Here is a 20,391-nt window from a genome sequence, read left to right as displayed (position 1 = left end):
TAAAACTGTCCTTCTATAGACTAGTTGAGCATCTGGAGCATCAGCATTTGTGGGTTCGATTACAGGCTGAAAATGGCCAGAAACAAAGACCTTTCTTCTGAAACTCGTCAGTCTATTCTTGTTCTGAGAAATGCGAGAAATTGCCAAGAAACTGAAGATCTTGTACAACGCTGTGTACTACTCCCCTCATAGAACAGCGCAAACTGGATCTAACCAGAATAGAAAGAGAAGTGGGAGGCCCCAGTACACAACTGAGTAAGAGGACAAGTACATTAGAGTGTCTAGTTTGAGAAACAGACGCCTCACAAGTCCTCAACTGGCAGTTTCATTAAATAGTACCCGCAAAACACCAGTCTCAACGTCAACAGCAAAGAGGCGACTCCAGGATGCTGGCCTTCTAGACAGAGTTGCAAATAAAAAGCCATATCTCAGACTGGCAAATAAAAAGAAAAGATCAAGATGGGCAAAAGAACACAGACACTGGACAGAGGAACTCTGCCTAGAAGCCCAGCATCCCGGAGTTGCCTCTTCACCGATGACGTTGAGACTGGTGTTTTGCGGGTACTATTTAATGAAGCTGCCAGTTGAGGACTTGTGAGGCATCTGTTTCTCAAACTAGACAAACGAAACATAGATAATACAAAACAGATCAATGTATGTGATGTAACAGATTTATTTGCGTATCAGATTTCCACTTGTAAAAGTGGTGCACTAGAAAACTTTTGGGGTATCACAGTGTTATTTTCTTAGCTGTTACAGTACGGTGCCAATGGGGGACATACTATTACTTGGAAAACATCAATTTGACTGGCAAAAAAATCCATAGAAACCTAGCTCTAATTGATACAACAATACTTTGTTTTATATAATCAAATGTGTCACAGAAGCAAAGAACAGGATCCCTGTGATTTTTCAACATAGCGTGGACAGCAAAATACAGTATCGCACTTCAGTTCATGGACAAGTATCAGGACACATGATTTCCACCTTGACCACAACATGTCATATAACTACCTAATTCTGGCCATTGCACATTGCATTGTTCAAAATAGTTTTACATATCAGCTGTAGTTCTAGCATGCAAGTACTATATTAGACATCAGATACTGGCCAATGTTAATTCAAGTCTAAACAACGTCGGTTAGCTGACATGACAGCAATATCAAATCAAAACAATATTCAACAAAAGATGAAAATGCTGTATCAGTGCAAAGAACAGAATTGGAACATAAACAAGTCTATTTGAACTCACCTAAGACAATTTCATGGTTTGTAAATTGCAACAGAGAAGAACTACTGTGACACAATCAATATAACTATTATTTGCTCACTTTATTGTTATTTTTTAACCATGTATAGTAGAGCATGGTGGTTGCACAAACTCTCATTTGAACCTGTTTCTTAGTCCAGGAGTTGGGGTCTGTGCAGCTGCTGCAGCCCCTTAAAAAAAAAATATTTTCACAACAAAAGAAACCTGACCAGAGCAGATAAAGCCATACCACCTCAATTCACCTTCATGGAGAGAGGAAGGAGGAAGGACAAAGGTCTTGTTGTGTACTAGAACATCTGGATCATAGACTCCCTGGCCTTGCCCACTCCAACCCATTTGACTGGAAAGAGAAAAATTTGATTAAGAGCTATTGAAAAATGTTTAAGTATTGATTTATTTCATTTTAAAATAACAGGTAAGTCCTGCATTTGGAATAGAATACTTACTGGGTACGCCGACGTGGTTCTCCACAAAGCGGACGTAGTTCTGGGCTTTGACTGGCAGATCTTCCCACTTCCTACAGGCTGAGGTGTCACTCTTCCAGCCAGGCAGTTTCTCGTACTCCACCTCCACTTTCTGCAGGACGTCCATGTTAGCTGAGGGGACATGGGTCATACAGAATATAGAGAAAGGTTTCGTGTTAACAATTTCCAAATGAATCTTATAAAGCCAACATCATCTTCTTTGTTTGATTCACCACGTATACATGTATGAAGAGAATAGTACACTTGCAGTCAGTCTTACCTGGGAAATAGGGAATCTTTTTGCCCTTGAGTTTATAAGACACTCCCACTTTGATTTCATCCATCACATCAAGGATATCAAGTTTGGTTAATGCAAACCTGTTATTGAAAAAAAACAGGGTAAAAATGTAACATATATCTCTAATCTCTTGTCAACCCCTAATTAAATAAAGGTTAAATAAATGTTTTTATTTAAAAATGGCATCTAGGCTAAAAGTTCCCAATAAGATCCACTAGGTGGCAATGTAGCCCAACTTTTCTATTAAAAATACAGGACTGCACAACTGTAGGGAAAGGGGCAAACCCTGCAGTGAAACTCACGCCGTGAAGCCGTTTATCATGTTGGCGTAACGCAGGATGACCAGATCCAGCCAACCACAGCGTCGTTTCCTCCCTGTGGTCACGCCCACCTCATGGCCCCGCGTCTGCAGCAGCTCCCCAACCTCCTGTAAGGACGGATGACAGCAGAGAAGCTGGTCTGAGCAATCAGACCTTCAACTACTCTATTCTGTGTAGACTTGACTACTTCGAGTTGAATTCTAACATTATGTTCTACAATATAGATCTCCTCTAATTTGTATTTAATGTATCATGTTTGGGGTTCGACTCACATTGAGTTGTTCTGTGGGGAACGCCCCGATGCCCACCCTAGTGGTGTAGGCCTTCACCACCCCGTACACATCACCAATGTTCAGAGGGGGGATACCCAGTCCTGTACACACACCACCCACGGTGCAGTTTGATGATGTCACAAATGGGTATGTACCTGGGAGACGAGCACAAGATTTTAAAGGAATGCATTTGTGATAGCCTCCTGGATGTGCACCAGACCCAGAACTATCGGGCAATGTCTACTTTTGAAATGTCCTTATTGCATTATAATGACTATATGTGGTTATGTCAACAGGTGTAAACAAGGACTGTGTAGACCCAAACACAAACCTACTCTAAGGATACATACCATGCCTATGAACATACCATGATTCTCGGGCCAACAGTGCTTACTCATATTCATGTGTCTATACCCGCCTCGTACGGTCAGCCATAGGGGAGTATAGTATTTCCTTACCAAAGTCAATGTCAAGCAGGGCAGCGTTCGCGCCCTCCACCAGAATCTTCTTAGGGGGTCCATTAATAGCGTCGTACATGAAATAGACACCGTCTCGCACCATGGGTCTTATCCGCTCAGCATACTCCTAAAAGGTTAGACAGGGTGCACAGGGGAGATTTGTTCCTACTGTATGGATAGATGGATAATGAGAGCAGAGCTACTGTAATTGTCATCTGCTTCTCCGATGCTAAATTTAGACATCACCCCATGATGTGGTGCATTTCAGGGTCATTACGGGGTGATGATGATTATGATGATTTAGGAGTATGCCCAATTCAGACAGACTTTTTCTACTAGCTGAGGGGGGGTTGTTTACCCCATCGCCATGTCAACACAGAGTGTACACAAATAAACACGGGAAAAAGCGCACTTCATGAAACTCACCTTTAATTTCTTCAGCTGACCTTCAACATCTACCACCAGTGTGGGGAACATGGCCTGGTACTGCTGAGCAAGATTCTTAAATCTAGGACCAAGCCACCATCAGAAGAACATGAATATACTGTTATGTTCATAATAAATGTTCCTATTGTCCAGAGAGCCAAATGCCAATTGGCACTCCCCATAACCTTACCTCGTAGAAAACTCTTTGAAATCATCTAGGAGGTCACAGATACGCAGCCCTGTACGTGACGCTTTGCTTGAGTAGGTCGGTCCGATGCCTTTCTTTGTGGTTCCAATACTGTACAAAGTAAATGTTGAATTATAACACTAGAATTGAGGAAAATAATATTTCAACACTACAGGAATGCTAATAAAACATTGAATCTGGTAACACTTTACTTAAAGCCTGCAGGTAATGCTTAATAAGACATTACAAGCATTGTATGGTTTTATAATGAATCATGATTCATGACAAGTCTTACAATGCATTATTCAGTGGTGTCATGTAAGTACTAATTATGTTTGTTTTCTGGGGTATCTGCACTTTACTTTACTATTTATATTTTTGACAACTTTTACTGCACTACATTCCTAAAGAAAATTATGTACTTTTTACTTCATACATTTTCCCTGATACCCAAAAGTACTTGTTACATTGTTCATGCTTAGCAGGACAGGAAAACGGTCCAATTCAGGCACTTATCAAGAGAACATCCCTGCTCATCCCTACTGTCTCTGATCTGGCGGATTCACTAAACACAAATGCTTGGTTTGTAAATTATGCCTGAGTGTTGGAGTGTTCCCCTGGATATACGTAAATTAAAAAAACAAGTAAATTGTTCCATCTGGTTTGCTTAATATAAGGAATTTCATTTGATTTATACTTTTACTTTTGATACCTACAGTAAGTATAGTTGAGCAATTACATTTACTTTTGATACTTACGTACTGTATATTCAAAACCAAATACTTTTAGACTTTTAGTCAAGTAGTATTTTATTGGCTAACTTACTTTTACTTGAGTCCTTTTCTGTTAAGGTATCTTAACTTTACTCAAGTAATGCAATTGGGTACTTTTTCCACCACTGGCATAATTAATGAATCTCAATGCATTACACCTGCAGGCTTTAGTAGTGTTGTTTGAGTGTTGTTTGAGCCCTGCGGAAGAAGGTGTAATTTACTGTTCTTACTTTTTCCCGTCCTGTGCTTGTCTCTGTACCTCCTGGAGCCCGTCGACTGCCTGGTGGAAGTCAAACACTGTCCAAAGGGTAAACAGGTTATTTCACACCATGGACACATAAACACAACAGCAGAACATGTCATTGGAACATGTGAGCAACATGACAGACTATGGGATAAATGTATCTCCATGTTCTATAATAATCTGCATCTACTGTTGACAAACTGTTGTCACAACACCAACGACATGAAGTACAAACATATAAATCGATTAGCAATTGATTTGCGAACAATCAGCAATAATCCCAGCCGTTACTATGCTTGTTTGTCTGTTTTAAGTGCTATCTGAACTACATGTCCTTTGCCCTCTCTTTTAAATGCAACTGCTTTCCCATTAGACAGTTAGTTACCAATGTGGGCCCTGTCTGAGATTATCAGTCTCTTCTCCCAGTCTTTAAGGCCTGTGGGAAGGAAACATAAAATAGTTAGGCACTCTGTCCTCTCATCTGCTGACTGCTGTTCCTTTCTAAATAGATTACTAATGTGAACATTCTAAGACAAACTATAAGCTAATTACTCCACTTAACACAGTTTTCTAAATCTTCCCACCTTTCTTTTCATTTTTTTCCGCTTCTTCTAACAAGCCTGGCAGATGAATGACCACACCATTGCCTGCAGAGACAGAAGGGATGTTTTGTGTAAAAATAGATGCGATTTGATGTGATTTTTACATACAGTACCAGTCAAAAGTTTAGACACACCTACTCATTGCAGGGTTTTTCTTTATTTTTTACTATTTTCTACATTGTAGAATAATAGTGAAGACAAAAACTATGAAATAACACATATGGAATCATGTAGTAACCAAAAAAGTTTATTTTATATTTGAGATTCTTCAAAGTAGCCACCCTTTGCCTTGATGACAGCTTTGCACAATCTTGGCATTCTCTCAACCAGCTTCATGAGGTAGTTGCCTGGAATGCATTTCAATGAACAGGTGTGCCTTGTTAAAAAGTTCATTTGTGATTTTTTTTCCCTTCTTAATGCATTTGAGCCAATCAGTTGTGTTGTGACAAGATAAGGGTGGTATACATGAAAATAGCCCTATTTGGTAAAAGACCAAGTCCATATTATAGCAAGAACAGCTCAAATAAGCAAAGAGAAACGACAGTCCATCATTACTTTAAGACATGAAGGTCAGCCAATCCGGAAAATGTCAAGAACTTTTAAAGTTTCTTCAAGTACAGTCGCAAAAATCATCAAGCGCTATGATGAAATTGGCTCTCATGAGGACCGCCACAGGAAAGGAAGACCAAATAAATGCTTAACAGAGTCTCAACATCAACTGTTCAGAGGAGACTGTGTGAATCAGGCCTTCATGGTCAAATTGCTGCAAAGAAACCACTACTAAAGGACTGTGTGAATCAGGCCTTCATGGTTGAATTTCTGCAAAGTAACAAGTACTAAAGTACACCAATAAGAAGAAGAGACTTGCTTGGGCCAAGAAACACGAGCAATGGACATTTGACTGGTGGAAATATGTCCTTTGGTCTGAGTTCAAATTTGAGATTTTTGGTTGCAACCGCTGTGTCTTTGTGAGACGCAGAGTAGGTGAACGGATGATCTCTGCATGTGTGGTTCCCACCATGAAGCATGGAGGAGGAGGTGTGATGGTGCTTTGCCGGTGACACTGTCTGGGATTTATTTAGAATTCAAGGCACACTTAACCAGCATGGCTACCACAGCATTCTGCAGCGATACGCCATCACATCTGGTTTGCGCTTAGTGGGACTATCATTTGTTTTTCAACAGGACAATGATCCAACACAACTCCAGGCTGTGTAAGGGCTATTTTACCAAGAAGGAGAGTGATAGAGTGCTGCGTCAGATAACCTGGCCTCCGCAATCACCCGACCCAACCCAATTGAGATGGTTTGGGATGAGTTGGACCACAGAGTGAAGGAAGAGCATCCAACAAGTGTTCAGCATATGTGGGAACTCCTTCAAGACTGTTGGAAAAGCATTCCAGGTGAAGCTGATTGAGAGAATGCCAAGAGTGTGCAAAGCTGTCATAAAGGCAAAGGGTGGCTATATTCAATAATCTAAAATCTAAAATATATTTTGATTTGTTTAACACTTTTTTGGTTACCACATGATTCCATATGTGTTATTTCATAGTTTTGATGTCTTCACTATTATTCTACAATGTAGAAAATGGTAAAAATAAAGAAAAACCCTTGAATCAGTAGGTGTGTCCAAACTTTTGACTGGTAAGTAGGCCTACATCTTACTGGCAAACCAAAGAGCAGAGTGACTGGTCAGGGTGAACTGCTGGTGATAGGGAATAGAAATGTACACACCGATCACAGAAACAGCTTTAGAGTTGATGATCCCACTGGGTAGGAGGTGGAAGTCATATTCCATCCCATCCACGACCACCGTGTGACCTGCGTTGTTACCGCCCTGGGGTCCGAAACACAAGAACAACAGAAAGGGCACTCAGGAACGCAACAAATGTATGGGTTATCTTATCTCATCCAACAAGTCTCCCCTATCTAGGCCATCCCCTCCTCCCCTAATCCCCTCTTCTCTGTTCCAGCCTCCCCTGCCTGCAGATACACAAGACTGACTAGTCACTCTATAAAATGCCTAGGGGGGAGGGGTGCCTGGGGAAATAGTTTTTCCCAGATCAAACTAACCGGCAGTCAGCAGAACTAGACTAGTAGCTATTTTAGCAGCAGCAGCGATCGGGACAAGGTGACACGACACCCCCATACACACGTACTCCATGTAGTCTGGGATATGGGGAGGGGAGTGCAGTCTGCCCTTCTCATGTATCCATGCTTCCCCAGGCATGTGACTCCTCTTTATCCCCTAGGCTGGCAGGCACACTGGAGGAATGGGGGCATCCCAAACTGACACTCAAATCACATTTTATTGGTCAGATACACATGTTTAGCAGATGTTATTGCGGGTGTAGCGAAATGCTTGTGTTTCTAGCTACAACAGTGCAGTAATATCTGTCAAGTAATATCTAACAATTTCACAACAATACACACAATTTTAAGTATCTTTGAGGACTTTAAACGTTACATATAAGGAACTTGCATCCTTGTCCTAAATGTTATGTGTACAGTATGTTGTTACTTCCAGTATCCCCTCTGCAGCTGCATTTCAACCCTGTCTTTCTGCAGGACCCTCTCTTACGTCTCCACCAGTGGGATCACAGATTTATGCTGTCAGGTTTACCAATACCAGTCTCAATCCCTTCCTTCGGCAATGACAAAGAGGAACCTAAATGTGCTATTGTTAACACGTGTAACACCTCTGCCAATTACAGTAAATAAACATTAAGACATCTCTGTCATCAGCAGAAGCTTACTATAAATACGCTCTGCCATATTTGTAAGGCTACTTTCCAACAAAGACTAGTGTTGCTTTGTCAGTCAAAGGACCAGAATGTTCTTGATTCAAATGATTTCCCCCGGAGCACTGAAAATGATTACGGAGTGAATAACGTGAGGCTAGTATGAAAGAATGAATCTAGAAAAATACTTACATTAGTGAGACATGCCAACAAAAGTTCAGAGATTAAACACCATTTGGCCATATTCAATAACATCATTCATTACATTATCCACGAAAACAGCCTTATCTACACAGACAACTCAGAATGATAGCATTGAGTGACCTTAGGACACTGCTGCCCATTGTCACTGCCAAACACTCTCAATTAGGATAACTGAACACCACTCTTCAAAAATGCCATGGTTTTCTATACTGGATAGAGAATATTTCGGCGTCCAATTTATGTAGATTTTGGAGCGACGGCGCGGGCAATAACATAACCATGTCTCTTGTGTATCTCTGACTTCCAGTTTTGTGTTGTCTCTGGACAAAGTGGTCACTTAACGTCCCAAGCATCTCAAGAGAGTCAAAATACATTTGGATGAAATACCTCTTTTTGTGACCAAATGGTAAAAATGCTGAAGCTGCTAAAATTGATTCCTGATTTTTCCATATTTTATCTCAAAACATTCTGAAGACCACAGTGTTAATCAGAGAACACAGACGAAAGCCAACATGTCTCTGTCACTTTGCATAACTATAACGCTGATGAAATTCCCTTGGGTGACATCAGTGTCAGAAGTAGGAGTGTGTATATGGTCCACGTCAGTGGGGCTAGAGTTGCATAATGGAATGCATTATAAGCTGTATCCCAAAGAAGGGGTAAGGATCCACTGACATGATGGGTGCAAACTGTCAAAGGCTTGTGATCCATTTGTAAAGGGATGCGCTGACAGGGGGACTAACAAGGGTCCAAATCCCAGAAACAACACCGTCACTCTAATTGGTTGCAATATGTTGACAGAGGCCTTTCCAATAAATAAGTAATGTATCCCCTTCAGTCAGGACCGTTTCTAGCTTTTTGGGAGCCCTAAGCAAGATTTGGTTAAGGGCCCTCCACCTCGCAGGCAAAACATTTTAGTGGTCCCCCTCTTGGCAGTTAATGTCCTGCAATTCTACACATTTTACCATGGGGCATAGATAAAATGATGCAGATTTAAAGCACATTTTCTGCAATTAAACACATTTTTACATGGGGAACAGAGAAGATTTAGCAATTTTATAGCTAATTCCCTTCAATTTTACACATTTTACTATGGGGTTGAGAGAAAAATGTGAAATTTTTAAGTTAAATTCCTGCAATTTTACAAATGTTCCAAGGGATGGAGAAAACAATTTGCATTTTGCTATAATTACTACAAGGTTCAGATAGCTGGCTAGACTAACTTACCTAGCAATCTATAAAATGTGAGCTGACGGGCTCAGTGGCAGCCCGTCCAATAGAGCGTTAGGGGCGGTGCCTCACTATTTCAAAAATATTTACAGTACCAGTCAAAAGTTTGGACACACCTACTCATTGCAGGGTTTCTTTATTTTTACTATTTTCTACACTGTAGAATAATAGTGAAGACATCAAAACTATGAAATAACACATATGGAATCCCGTAGGAACCAAAAAATGTTAAACAAATAAAAATATATTTCATTTTTGAGATTCTTCAAAGTAGCCACCCTTTGCCTTGATGACAGCTTTGCACACTCTTGGCATTCTCTCAAAAAGCTTCATGAGGTAGTCACTTGGAATGCATTTAAATTAAAGGTGTGCCTTGTTAAAAGTTAATTTGTGGAATGCCTTTCCTTCTTAATGCGTTTGAGCCAATCAGTTGTGTTGTGACAAGGTAGGGGTGGTATACAGAAGACAGCCCTATTTGGTAAAAGGCCAATTCCAAATTATGGAAAGAACAGCTCAAATAAGCAAAGAAGAACGTTACTTTAAAACATGAAGGTCAGTCAACGCGGAAAATTTCAAGAACTTTGAAAGTTTCTTCAAGTGCAGTCGCAAAAACCATTAAGTTATATGATGAAACTGGCTCTCATGAGTACCGACAACACAAAGAAAATACCCAGAGTTACCTCTGCTGCAGAGGATAAGCTCATTAGAGTTAACTGTACCTCAGATTGCTGACCAAATAAATGCTTCACAGAGTTCAAGTAACAGACACATCTCAACATCAACTGTTCAGAGGAGACCGCGTGAATCAGGCCTTCGTCGAATTGCTGCAAAGGAACCACTACTAAAGGACAGAGACTTGCTTGGGCCAAGAAACACAAGCAATGGACATTAGACCGGTGGAAATCTGTCCTTTGGTCTGATGAGTCCAAATTTGAGATTTTTGGTTCCAACGGCCGTGTCTTTGTGAGACGCAGTGTAAGTGAACAGATGATCTCCGCATGTGTGGTTCCCAACGTGAAGCATGGAGGAGGAGGTGTGATGGTGTGTGGGTGTTTTGCTGGTGACGCTGTTTGTGATTTATTCTGCAGCGATACGCCATCACATCTGGTTTGTGCTTCGTGGGACTATCATTTGTTTTTCAACAGGACAATGACCCAACACACCTCCAGGCTGTGTAAGGGCTATTTTACCAAGAAGGAGAGTGATGGAGTGCTGCGTCAGATGACCTGGCCTCCACAATCACCCGACCTCAACCCAATTGAGATTGTTTGGGATGAGTTGGACCGCAGAGTGAAGGAAGAGCATCCAACAAGAGCTCAGCATATATGGGAAGTCCTTCAAGACTGTTGGAAAAGCCTTCCAGGTGAAGCTGGTTGAGAGAATGCCAAGAGCGTGCAAAGCTGTCATCAAGACAAATGGTGGATACTTTGAAAAATGTTTAATAACACTTTTTTAGTTACTACGTGATTCCATGTGTTATTTCATAGTGTTGATGTCTTCACTATTATTCTACAGTATAGGAAATAGTAAAAATAAAGAAAAATCTGAGGAATTAGTAGGTGTGTCCAAACTTTTGACTGGCACTGTATTTTATATCATTCAAGGATTATGTTTAAAATGTCCATAAAAATGTGGTTAATTTTTTTTATACATATGACTGTTTAAAAAATCTATTCTTAAAAACAAGCTGTTAAGTTATCTACTGCTTTGCCATCAGCAGCTCTGCCCAGAGGGAGTTTGGTTTGCATTGCCAGCTATTAAATTGCTATTTGGGGTTAAAGCAGCAATGAGATTGCAGGATTTCAGTACCTGACTTTTACTGCACAAAGTAAATGGACTGTCCTGGGGCATTGAAATGAACGCTTAGACCTTCTGAGTCTGCTCTATGCTATTGCTCAATCTGAATCTGAACAGATGGTGCTAAAGAAAAAAAATGGCTCTGTGCCCAATTCGCAACACTGTTTTTTGTTTCTCCTGTCATTAGATGCTAGCTTCCAGCAAGCTAGTATACCAGTAGCTAGTTTGCTAGCTCATATGCCCATCAGGTCTAACTAAAGTTACTGGTGAGCTCGTCATCCTTGTTACATTGTGCTAGCTAGCTGTCCCAAGTTATATCATTTGTTTTCACATCTGTGCTAGTTGCATTTTCCCTGTGCTTGTGTCACCGATGCACTTGTGCGCTGGCAGCAGGCTGCTTGTTCTAAAAATATAACTTTTGATAATTCTGCTTTTACATGCAAAAGTGTAATAGGTGTATTTATGCTATTGCTTAATTAAATGCACAGATCACAACCGGTAATTTGAAAACTTGGGCTGACTCGGGTATTCAGCCGATCAGCTGCCACCACTGCTTGGGCTATTTGAGTGACTGTCAGACATAACAAGAGGAAATCTTCTAATGCTCTGTCAAATTTTGGAATTGCATGTTGTGTATTCTACTAGCCTAACTAACAGTAAGTTGAAAGCCCAACTGACAAAAAAAACGAAATGTGTTTAGGTTGGGTGTTTTTACTTTGGGGGGGGCCTCTAGCGGCCGCTTGTGGGCCCCTAGCAGTCGCAATGTGTTGCTTATGCCTAGAAATGGCACTGCCTTCAGTAAATCACAGTTGGTTAGTCTACCACTTCTCTGATGATCTGCGCGCATCACTGCGTGTTGACACATATACATATATATCAGGCCACGGTATCCGGCCATGGAACTGAGGGGAATGTGGCATGCCACTGATGCCGCTGAGACCTTGGGCTGTCTGGAACATAGCAAGCAAACTGTATAACAAGCAAACTGTGGCGCTGGCATCCCTCGCCTCTGCTGGGCTGGGCCTCTCCGAGCCCTTACTGTAATAGAGCTTGCATAGATACCTATACTTCTCAGGGCAAGGCGTCCCGTCAGCGGGAAACCTGTCGACAACATCTGGTGAAATTGGAGGGCGCGCAATTCAAATAAATAATCGTAATATTAAACATTTATGAAAATACAAGTATCTTATATCGGTTAAAAGCTTAAATTCTTGTTAATCTAACTGCATTGTCTGATTTACAATAGGCTTTACAGGGAAAGCATACCATTAGATTGTTTGAGGACGGTGCCCCACAACATATTTTTCAACTAGCACAGGCTTCATAAAATCACAAATAGCGATTAAATAATCACTTACTTTTTGAAAATGTTCCTCTGTTTGCAATCCCAAGGGTCCCTGCTACAACATGCATGGTCATTTTGTTAGATAAAATCCTTCTTTATATCCCAAAAAGCCTGTTTAGTTGGCGCCATCGATTTCAGTAATCCACTCGTTCAACATGCAGACAAAGGAATCCCAAAAACTACCGCTAAAGCGCTTTGTTAAAACAAGTCAAACCTCATTTCTATTTAATCCTCAGGTACCCTAAATGTAATTAAACTATAATATTTCATACGGAAACAAGTACGTTCAATAGAAAAGAAACATTTGCAAATGCGCCCACAGACTGATTTCCAACTGTGACTCCTTGTACCAAAACTCAAAATTCTTCCTCGTTTTGGAAGAAACAAACCCGAAACCTTGAACAAAGACTGTTGACATCTAGTGGAAGCCTTAGGAATTGCAATCTGGAAGCTGGAATTGCATCGGACCCATAGCTTTCCATTGAAAGAGCATGGGATCTCAAAAAAAAATAATTCCGGTTTGTTTTTCTTTGGATTTTCGGCTACCATATCAATTGTGTTATAGTCTCATACATTATTTTAACATTTCTACGAACTTCAGTGTTTTCTATCCAATGGTACGAATTATATGCATATCATGGCTGGTCCTGAGTAACAGGCCGTTTACTTTGGGCACGTCAGTCAGGCAGAAATTCTGAAAAAAGGACCCTAGCTGTAAGCATATAAAAAGAGCCCTTAAGCACACAAAAAGAGCTCCTAACTCCTGTTGAGCCGGGTTCATGTTACAACAGACGGGTATTTCCTTGAATAAACACAGGGTCTTTCAACCCAACATGTCACGGTGCTGCGCTGAAATAGTTCATGGCCAATCTGCTTTCTCTCATGCGCCTGGAAACAAAGTTAACGTTAAGGCACTATGAATCAAAATATACAGTTTTCACAATGGCACCTACTTTACACTGACTGACATTGCACAGAGTTGCACAGCGGAGCAGCTGGAATTGTTAACAGGTGCGTAAAACAATGTGTCCAAATAAACAGAAAGGTCTTGCATGTGCAAACTTCTCAAATAAAGAAAAACGCACACATATAAAAATGAGTACATTTCTTTATGTATTTTTATTTCCTCACCTGGCATCTGCAAATGATGTCCGACTCTGTCGCCAACAAGTCGACCACTTTTCCCTTCCCTTCGTCGCCCCATTGTGCACCAAGTACAACTGTCACCTTGTTCCCCTTGTCGTTTCGAGGTCGCTTCCCCCCTGTGCCAGGGTTTGTATAACAACTTTTGTGAGACATATTTATCCTACGCCAGCGCACTGCACGCAATAAAATGACAACTCGTATGTGATGAGAAAAATGTCCCCTCAGTGCTCAAGACTCCGGTCTAAACAAAAACCGGTTTGCCGCCTGATATCGAGGGTGCACACCCACGGTAGTCTACACTGTACATGATCTCGTGTCTATATTGACCGCCAGACCCTTATCAGTTGGTCAAGACTACCACGAAAGCGAGAGCCAATGAGAATTCATATAGTGTAGGCCTAATCATTCATCCGAGCGCTTGTCTCATCTGGATGAAGCTACTCGCACACGTTGCGCACACTATGTTGAACCAATGGACCGGCCATATGCAACTATTTTAACTGTGAACATACTGTCCCTAGCTATTAGCACACACATATAAACGAGATAGACAAATCGAATAAAAAAATGCATGGAGTGTATCAGATTATTTTATTGTATTTAGAGTATTTTTATAGCCTACTAAATCCCTGATTAGCATAGCTTTATTTAAATGACAGTGTTAACGCAGAAACAATAACTGTTACTATTACAAAAGAGACTAGAGCAAATTATCACTATAACATTGTTGTGTCTGGAAAAACAGGTGAGTTTATTATTATGGTCTATCTATGCTGTTACCTTGTTAATATTTAATGGCTAACTGATCATGAACCAATATTCATTACAGTCATTACAACAATGCTTGGCTGTAGGCAAAAGAGGCTCTCTATTTGCCAAATTAAATGAGGGGCCCTCTATTTGCCAAATGAAACGAGAGTCTGTATCAACAAGTAAACATAACATGTAGACCTACTGTAAACATTTGTCTCAGTATCAAATTCAAACATTCTATACATAGACATGTTGATTTTCGTCAAATAATGTATAATATTACAATGAAATTGTGTCCAATACATTGAATGTCCATGATGAAATTGTAACATGCAAATTATCCCATCATCATCATCATCATCCATACTTCCTGGGGTTGGTTGCAAAGCAGTTCCTGTCATATCATTGCCAAATCCTGTTATCGATGTAGTAAATAATACAAAGACCCCACTGTAGGGGGTGCAAAAGGAAGTCTCCATTTTGAAAAACAAGCATCACCTTGGTTCGTTAGGTAATCCTTTGAAAAAAGTGTGAAAAACATGCATGGCTGATATAGATATTTCTAAGTACAGTATAATGTTAATGTATACCATAGCATTTGTTTGGCAGACAGGGGTGGAGCACTGGAAGATGGCATCAACATTCATTGTTTCTTTTTGCCTTTGGCCTTGTCCTTCTTCTTGCGTCCACCTAGAAATAGAGATACAGGATAGAATCAGTGTTGTTGCATATTCCAACCACACAGCTATAGCTAATTTAATTTAACCCAGAATACAAGAGGATAGACCGTTGAGACCCGTTGCTACACTAGGAGCTGAAAGGAATAAGTAAAGTAAATCAACAAGATGAGAGCGCATGGAAAGGAAGCACCCCCAAACCATGGAGACAAGGACGCAAATATAGGTTAAGCTTGATGTTGTGGGATTTTAGTGAAGCTGTGTACGTTCAGGTGAAGCAGGTAGAATTGTCCCCTAACAACTGATCTAGGGTCAGATATTTGAATTGCCCTAACGATAAATGGTCATCTGTGAATAAGGGCAACTTCTGCCTCAAGTGTTTACATAACAAGGAAAGTGTATTGAGCGTCAGACACATAGCAGTCCCTCTCTCCAGACTGCACACTGGCGGTTAGAAGATAATAGACCCATAGACCCCACAGGAATGTCATCTTCAGGGGACATCTGTGATTTTAACATCCCTTAGCAGAGTGACAAAGATTTACAGCACACTGACGACAAATTGCCTCCCTGACATGTTCATTTATAAAATAAAATAAAAATGGGGGCAAAAATTCATAAAAGAAACTGGAAAATCTGGTAAAAAGGATTAGTTTGCAGAAGTACGTTCCCACTGGGCTAACACTGGTTAAATCATTGTTGTTTCCACGCCATTTCAATTAAATTACATTGAACCAATGTGGAATAGATGACGTCTGTGCCCAGTGGGTTGTTCTTAACGTCAAATGCAACATCATATTTATAGAGGCTTGTTCCTTGTTAGACACTACATGTAAAATACATAAAATGTTGCTCAAACTGAGTGAATCAATAACAACCTAGAAATGACCCACAAAACCACTGGCCCAGATCTGATCTAATTCAATGATTTACTCTGTGTGTGTTTGCACGTGCATGTGTTTGTGTGTGGTAGTGGTTGTTGGTAGGGAGAACAGGCAGTTCGGCTGAGGTCCTGCAGTGTTCAGTAGGTCGGTATGCGTTCCGCCAGGCGCGAGGTGTATCACATCTCCCATCATAAGGTCACCTGGGTACTGGGGGGATCCAATGATGGAAAGCCTACAAATCTCCAACGACCCAGTGCTAGCTGACAGACAATATACAACCAACAAAAAGCCCCTGGGAGTCATCCATAAAGCACACCACATACCCCCCAGACATGGAAGAGAGTTGAAGCAGGGACAGTAACTGCAAGTGGCGTATGAAAGGTCACTGAGGAAAAGGGAGGTATATGCAGGATGGACAAGACACAGAATTGAAAGGAAACCAGTGAAACAGAACCCTTAAATCACCAATTTATTATTATTTTTTAACTAGGCAAGTCAGTTAAGAATAAATTCTTATTTTCAACAACAGCCTAGGAACAGTGGGTTAACTGCCTTGTTCAAGGGCAGAACGACAGATATTTACCTTGTCAGCTCAGGGATTTGATCTTGCAACCTTTCGGTTACTAGTCCAAAGCTCTAACCACTAGGCTACCTGCCGCCCCACCAATAACCTGGTTAGATCCATGCAGGATTAGTGGATGGTGTTTCTGGGATTCTGAAAAGCCTGAAAGAAGGAGAACCTACCTCAATGTAACACACAACTCTTTTTAGGTTTAGTGTGGCCTTTTCCATAGCTCATGTCTGTTTTTAGGGAATTAAAGACAAGAAACAAAGTTTTCCTTACAGGACAAAAAAAATCAAGATAAGCAAGAATGGTTCATTTTCTATCGAGATGAGGATAGTTCTGAAGATATTACCTTCGCTATGTCTCTTAGTATCCCCCCGTTTCTGTGTCTGTTGTTTGGGCTCTGCGTCACCAGCAGCTGTGTTTGAGGGGGACTCTGATGATTGACTCTCCTCTAACCCCTTTCCATCAGCCCCACTTTCCTGGTTCCCATCTATCGCTGTGTCTCCGCTCTTTGGACCATCCCCACCAGCTGAGAATGCATTCCTGTTCACATCCTCAACCTCTGAATCAGCAGCCTTAACCCTCTCCACCTCTGGGGACTCCTCCTCGACCAGGCGGTCAGCCAAGGAATCCATCCCAGGTTTGAGGTCCTCACTCTGTGTGTGATCACAGATTCCCTGGTCCTTGGTGGTGGTGGTATGGAGGTCTGAGGGGCCTAAGGTTTCGAGTGAACGCGATATGAGTGAGGGTTGTGTGGGGAGGCCGGATGAGGACTCCCTTACGACTGAATCTCTGTCTTCTTGTCTTTGGTCATTGGGTGATGTTACCTTTTCAACTTCATCTCCATCTTTAGCATCTATAGCAGACAATCCCTCAGGCTGTGTGCCCTGCTCTAGAGGAGGAGAGAAAGGAAAATGATTCATTAAAGATATTAACATAAAGCACAACTAACTACATTTAACTCCTCTACAAACCTCCTCTACATTCTACATGCAAGCCTTTCAGATCTACACAAGTGCCTAGGGGTTAGCGGTAAGAGGGTGTTTCTGGACAGGGTCTTAGTAATATCTTTCAAACAGCTCAAGGCAGCAGCAGAATCAATGGCCAGTCCCATCCTCATGCTCACCCGGCAGACTGCTGTCCCTTTTCTTGTCTGCAGAGGGCAGGCTTGTCCTGTCGGCCTGGGGCCTGGTCTTCCTCAATGCATAGCCCTTCCTGATGTCAGACAGCAGGTGGTCGATTATGCAGCCCTCTTCCTGGACCGGGGGGGCTTTACGAACTGGGGTTGAGAGACAGAGGGTTCATCTCAAAACAGTCCACCCTGATACATGCAATGCTCTGGTAGTGCGTTTGAATTTGGACTGGTGAACAGCAATTATCAAACGTGCACCTATAGGTGTCAACTGTCCTTAGAAAGTGGCATAATTTCCTAGTCTCCTTTCCTTAATCTGCACTGAAAGACTGGACAGTTAAAGGCAATGGAAGCCTTCTATTTTGTGAGCAATGCTTTCACCTCCCCAGTTCTTCAAGATCAATGCAGATGAAGGAGGAGGAGACGAGGAAAGGGATCTTCTGAAGACTATTGAGACACAGCCAGGGTGAATCCCTTTCAGAAGCAACAAATGATCCATGCATGATTATGATGTTGGTAATGGGACACTGTTGAGTCATGAGTATAGTCACCCTGTGCCCTGAGGTAACAGTGTTATTTGGAGTCTTGGCTGGCGGTTAGACTCACTTATCTTCCCGTTATCCCCTCTTGGTCGCTTGGAATCCTCCTCCTCCTGCTGTTTCTTTCTCTTCTCTGCCTTGATGGCTTGCTCTCGGCGGGTCTGATTGTCCTGGGATTTAAAAAAGCAAGAGAAAACACAGTAGCACAGGTATCCAGAATGTGAAACCATAGCAATGTGGTATTTAATCTCTGAACAAAATTGGAGGACCTATACAGTCAAAATGTATGACCCGGTTTGTGGAATAAACACAGAAAGATATACTTCAATTGAATGGTTTTATATAGGAACATCAATAGGTGAAGTAGGTCCATTAGTTATTTGTTTCTCTCACCTTGAGAGCTTTGATGAAGAGTCCCCTGAAGGTCTTTATAGTGCTGAACAGCTCCTCCAGAGAGAGACGGGATGAGTCCTCACACAGATACAGTGCCAGATCCTCCTTCTTCCTGTCAATGGAGAAAAACCTCTCCTCCAGCTCCCTGCAGGTCTCCAGGCTTCCCTAGAGTAGACAGCCAATTCAGGGGGATTTATTTAGTTATGATCTGGCAACAAACCCGATGAAGTCACAAATCTCTAACACCATTAAAGGGGCGCTTATGCGAAACTACAGTCACCTGCTCTCTGCTGGTGAGGAGAGGTATTGCAACCCACCTGCATGGCAGTTAGATACTGCTCCTTGATGTCCTCCACAGAAGAGGAAGCCACCTTCTTCTCTGAATCTTTCAACCGCTTAATGAGCGAGCTCACCTCTGTCTGGATAGACTCCAGATTCACACTGTGGAAGTAAACAATAAACTTGGTAAGGATAGCATAGCCTCCGGTGTCAAGCTTTGATTAGACTCCACAATGTTGTATACAGCTTTTTCCAATACCCAGCAGCCTTTTCACAGATCTCTAAATCATCTGGAAGGTTCAACAGGTCATCATGGTTCTGCTCCGCCTCCTGTAGGATGTGGTGGAGCAGCGTAATGCGACTTTTATTGGCCTTGGTCTCAGTGAGCTTCAGCAGGGTTCCGATCTTGAAGCCCTCAGCGTTCCCCGTGTGGCTCCCCTGTAGAACAGAGATAGACAGACAGTTCTCTCACTAACAACTAACAACGTTGTTGTGAGACCATATTTTTTGTGTTTGGTTATAAACTCAGCAAAAAAAGAAACGTCCCTTTTTCAGGACCCTGTCTTTCAAAGATCATTCGTAAAAATCCAAATAACTTCACAGATCTTCATTGTAAAGGGTTTAAACACTGTTTCCCATGCTTGTTCAATGAACCATAAACAATTAATGAACATGCACCTGTGGAACGGTCATGAAGACACAAACAGTTTACAGACGGTAGACAATTAAGGTCACAGTTATGAAAACTTAGGACACTAAAGAGGCCTTTCTACTGACTCTGCAGACGTGGCCAGGGCAATAAATTGCAATGTCCTTACTGTGAGACGCCTAAGACAGCGCTACAGGGAGACAGGACGAACAGCTGGCAGACCACGTGTAACAACACCTGCACAAGATCGGTATATCCGAACATCACACCTGCGGGACAGGTACAGGATGGCAACAACAACTGCCCGAGTTACACCAGGAATGCACAATCCCTCCATCAGTGCTCAGACTTTCCACATTAGGCTGAGAGAGGCTGGACTGAGGGCTTGTAGGCCTGTTACAAGGCAGGTCCTCACCAGACATCACCAGCAACAACGTTGTTTATGGGCACAAACCCACCGTCGCTGGACCAGACAGGACTGGCATAAAGTGCTCTTCACTGACGAGTCGCAGTTTTGTCTCACCAGGGGTAATGGTCGGAATCACGTTTATCGTCGAAGGAGTGAGCATTACACAGAGGCCTGTACACTGGAGCGGAATCGATTTGGAGGTGGAGGGTCCATCATGGTCTGGGGCGGTGTGTCACAGCATCATTGGACTGAGCTTGATGTCATTGCAGGCAATCTCAACGCTGTGCGTTACAGGGAAGACATCCTCCTCCCTCATGTGGTACCCCTCCTGC

At 41.9% G+C, this 20,391-nt stretch overlaps 2 protein-coding genes across 2 annotated transcripts in view; both read right to left on the bottom strand.

The window, feature by feature from the left end:
• Positions 1-657: 657 nt before the first annotated feature.
• On the bottom strand, positions 658-14,029 carry pura1 (Adenylosuccinate synthetase isozyme 1). The gene is made up of 13 exons (NM_001140197.1): positions 13,762-14,029; positions 7,048-7,150; positions 5,297-5,359; positions 5,098-5,148; positions 4,699-4,765; positions 3,699-3,806; positions 3,509-3,590; positions 3,083-3,209; positions 2,625-2,779; positions 2,335-2,459; positions 2,015-2,112; positions 1,717-1,866; positions 658-1,610 (listed from the first exon to the last, which is right to left on the bottom strand). The coding sequence occupies exons 1-13, from the start codon at positions 13,927-13,929 to the stop codon at positions 1,558-1,560; spliced, it is 1,350 nt and encodes a 449-aa protein (NP_001133669.1). The 5' UTR covers positions 13,930-14,029; the 3' UTR covers positions 658-1,557.
• Positions 14,030-14,350: 321 nt separating this feature from the next.
• Positions 14,351-20,391, bottom strand: part of LOC106571473 (inverted formin-2-like) — a 33,057-nt gene continuing 27,016 nt past the window's right edge. The window contains 8 exon segments of the mRNA XM_014144621.2: positions 14,351-15,219; positions 16,674-16,814; positions 17,008-17,550; positions 17,785-17,937; positions 18,397-18,499; positions 18,723-18,887; positions 19,040-19,163; positions 19,261-19,439. Coding sequence (XP_014000096.2) covers positions 16,714-16,814; positions 17,008-17,550; positions 17,785-17,937; positions 18,397-18,499; positions 18,723-18,887; positions 19,040-19,163; positions 19,261-19,439 — 1,368 coding nt within the window. The 3' untranslated portion in view covers positions 14,351-15,219; positions 16,674-16,713.

The sequence above is a fragment of the Salmo salar genome, chromosome ssa15 (assembly GCF_905237065.1).
Source record: "Salmo salar chromosome ssa15, Ssal_v3.1, whole genome shotgun sequence".
NCBI lineage: Eukaryota > Metazoa > Chordata > Actinopteri > Salmoniformes > Salmonidae > Salmo > Salmo salar.
Note: the sequence above shows the minus strand (reverse complement) of the source record. Positions and strands in the feature narration are given on the sequence as shown.

What these genes read in the sequence shown, in the direction of transcription:
- pura1 (NM_001140197.1), bottom strand. Translation starts at nt 13,929, where the DNA reads ATGTCTCACAAAAGTTGTTATACAAACCCTGGCACAGGGGGGAAGCGA. An exon ending in ACATCATTTGCAGATGCCAG is followed by an intron (nt 7,151 to 13,761) that starts GTGAGGAAATAA and finishes TTCGGACCCCAG; the next exon opens with GGCGGTAACAACGCAGGTCA. An exon ending in AAAGATTCCCTATTTCCCAG is followed by an intron (nt 1,867 to 2,014) that starts GTAAGACTGACT and finishes ATGTCCCCTCAG; the next exon opens with CTAACATGGACGTCCTGCAG.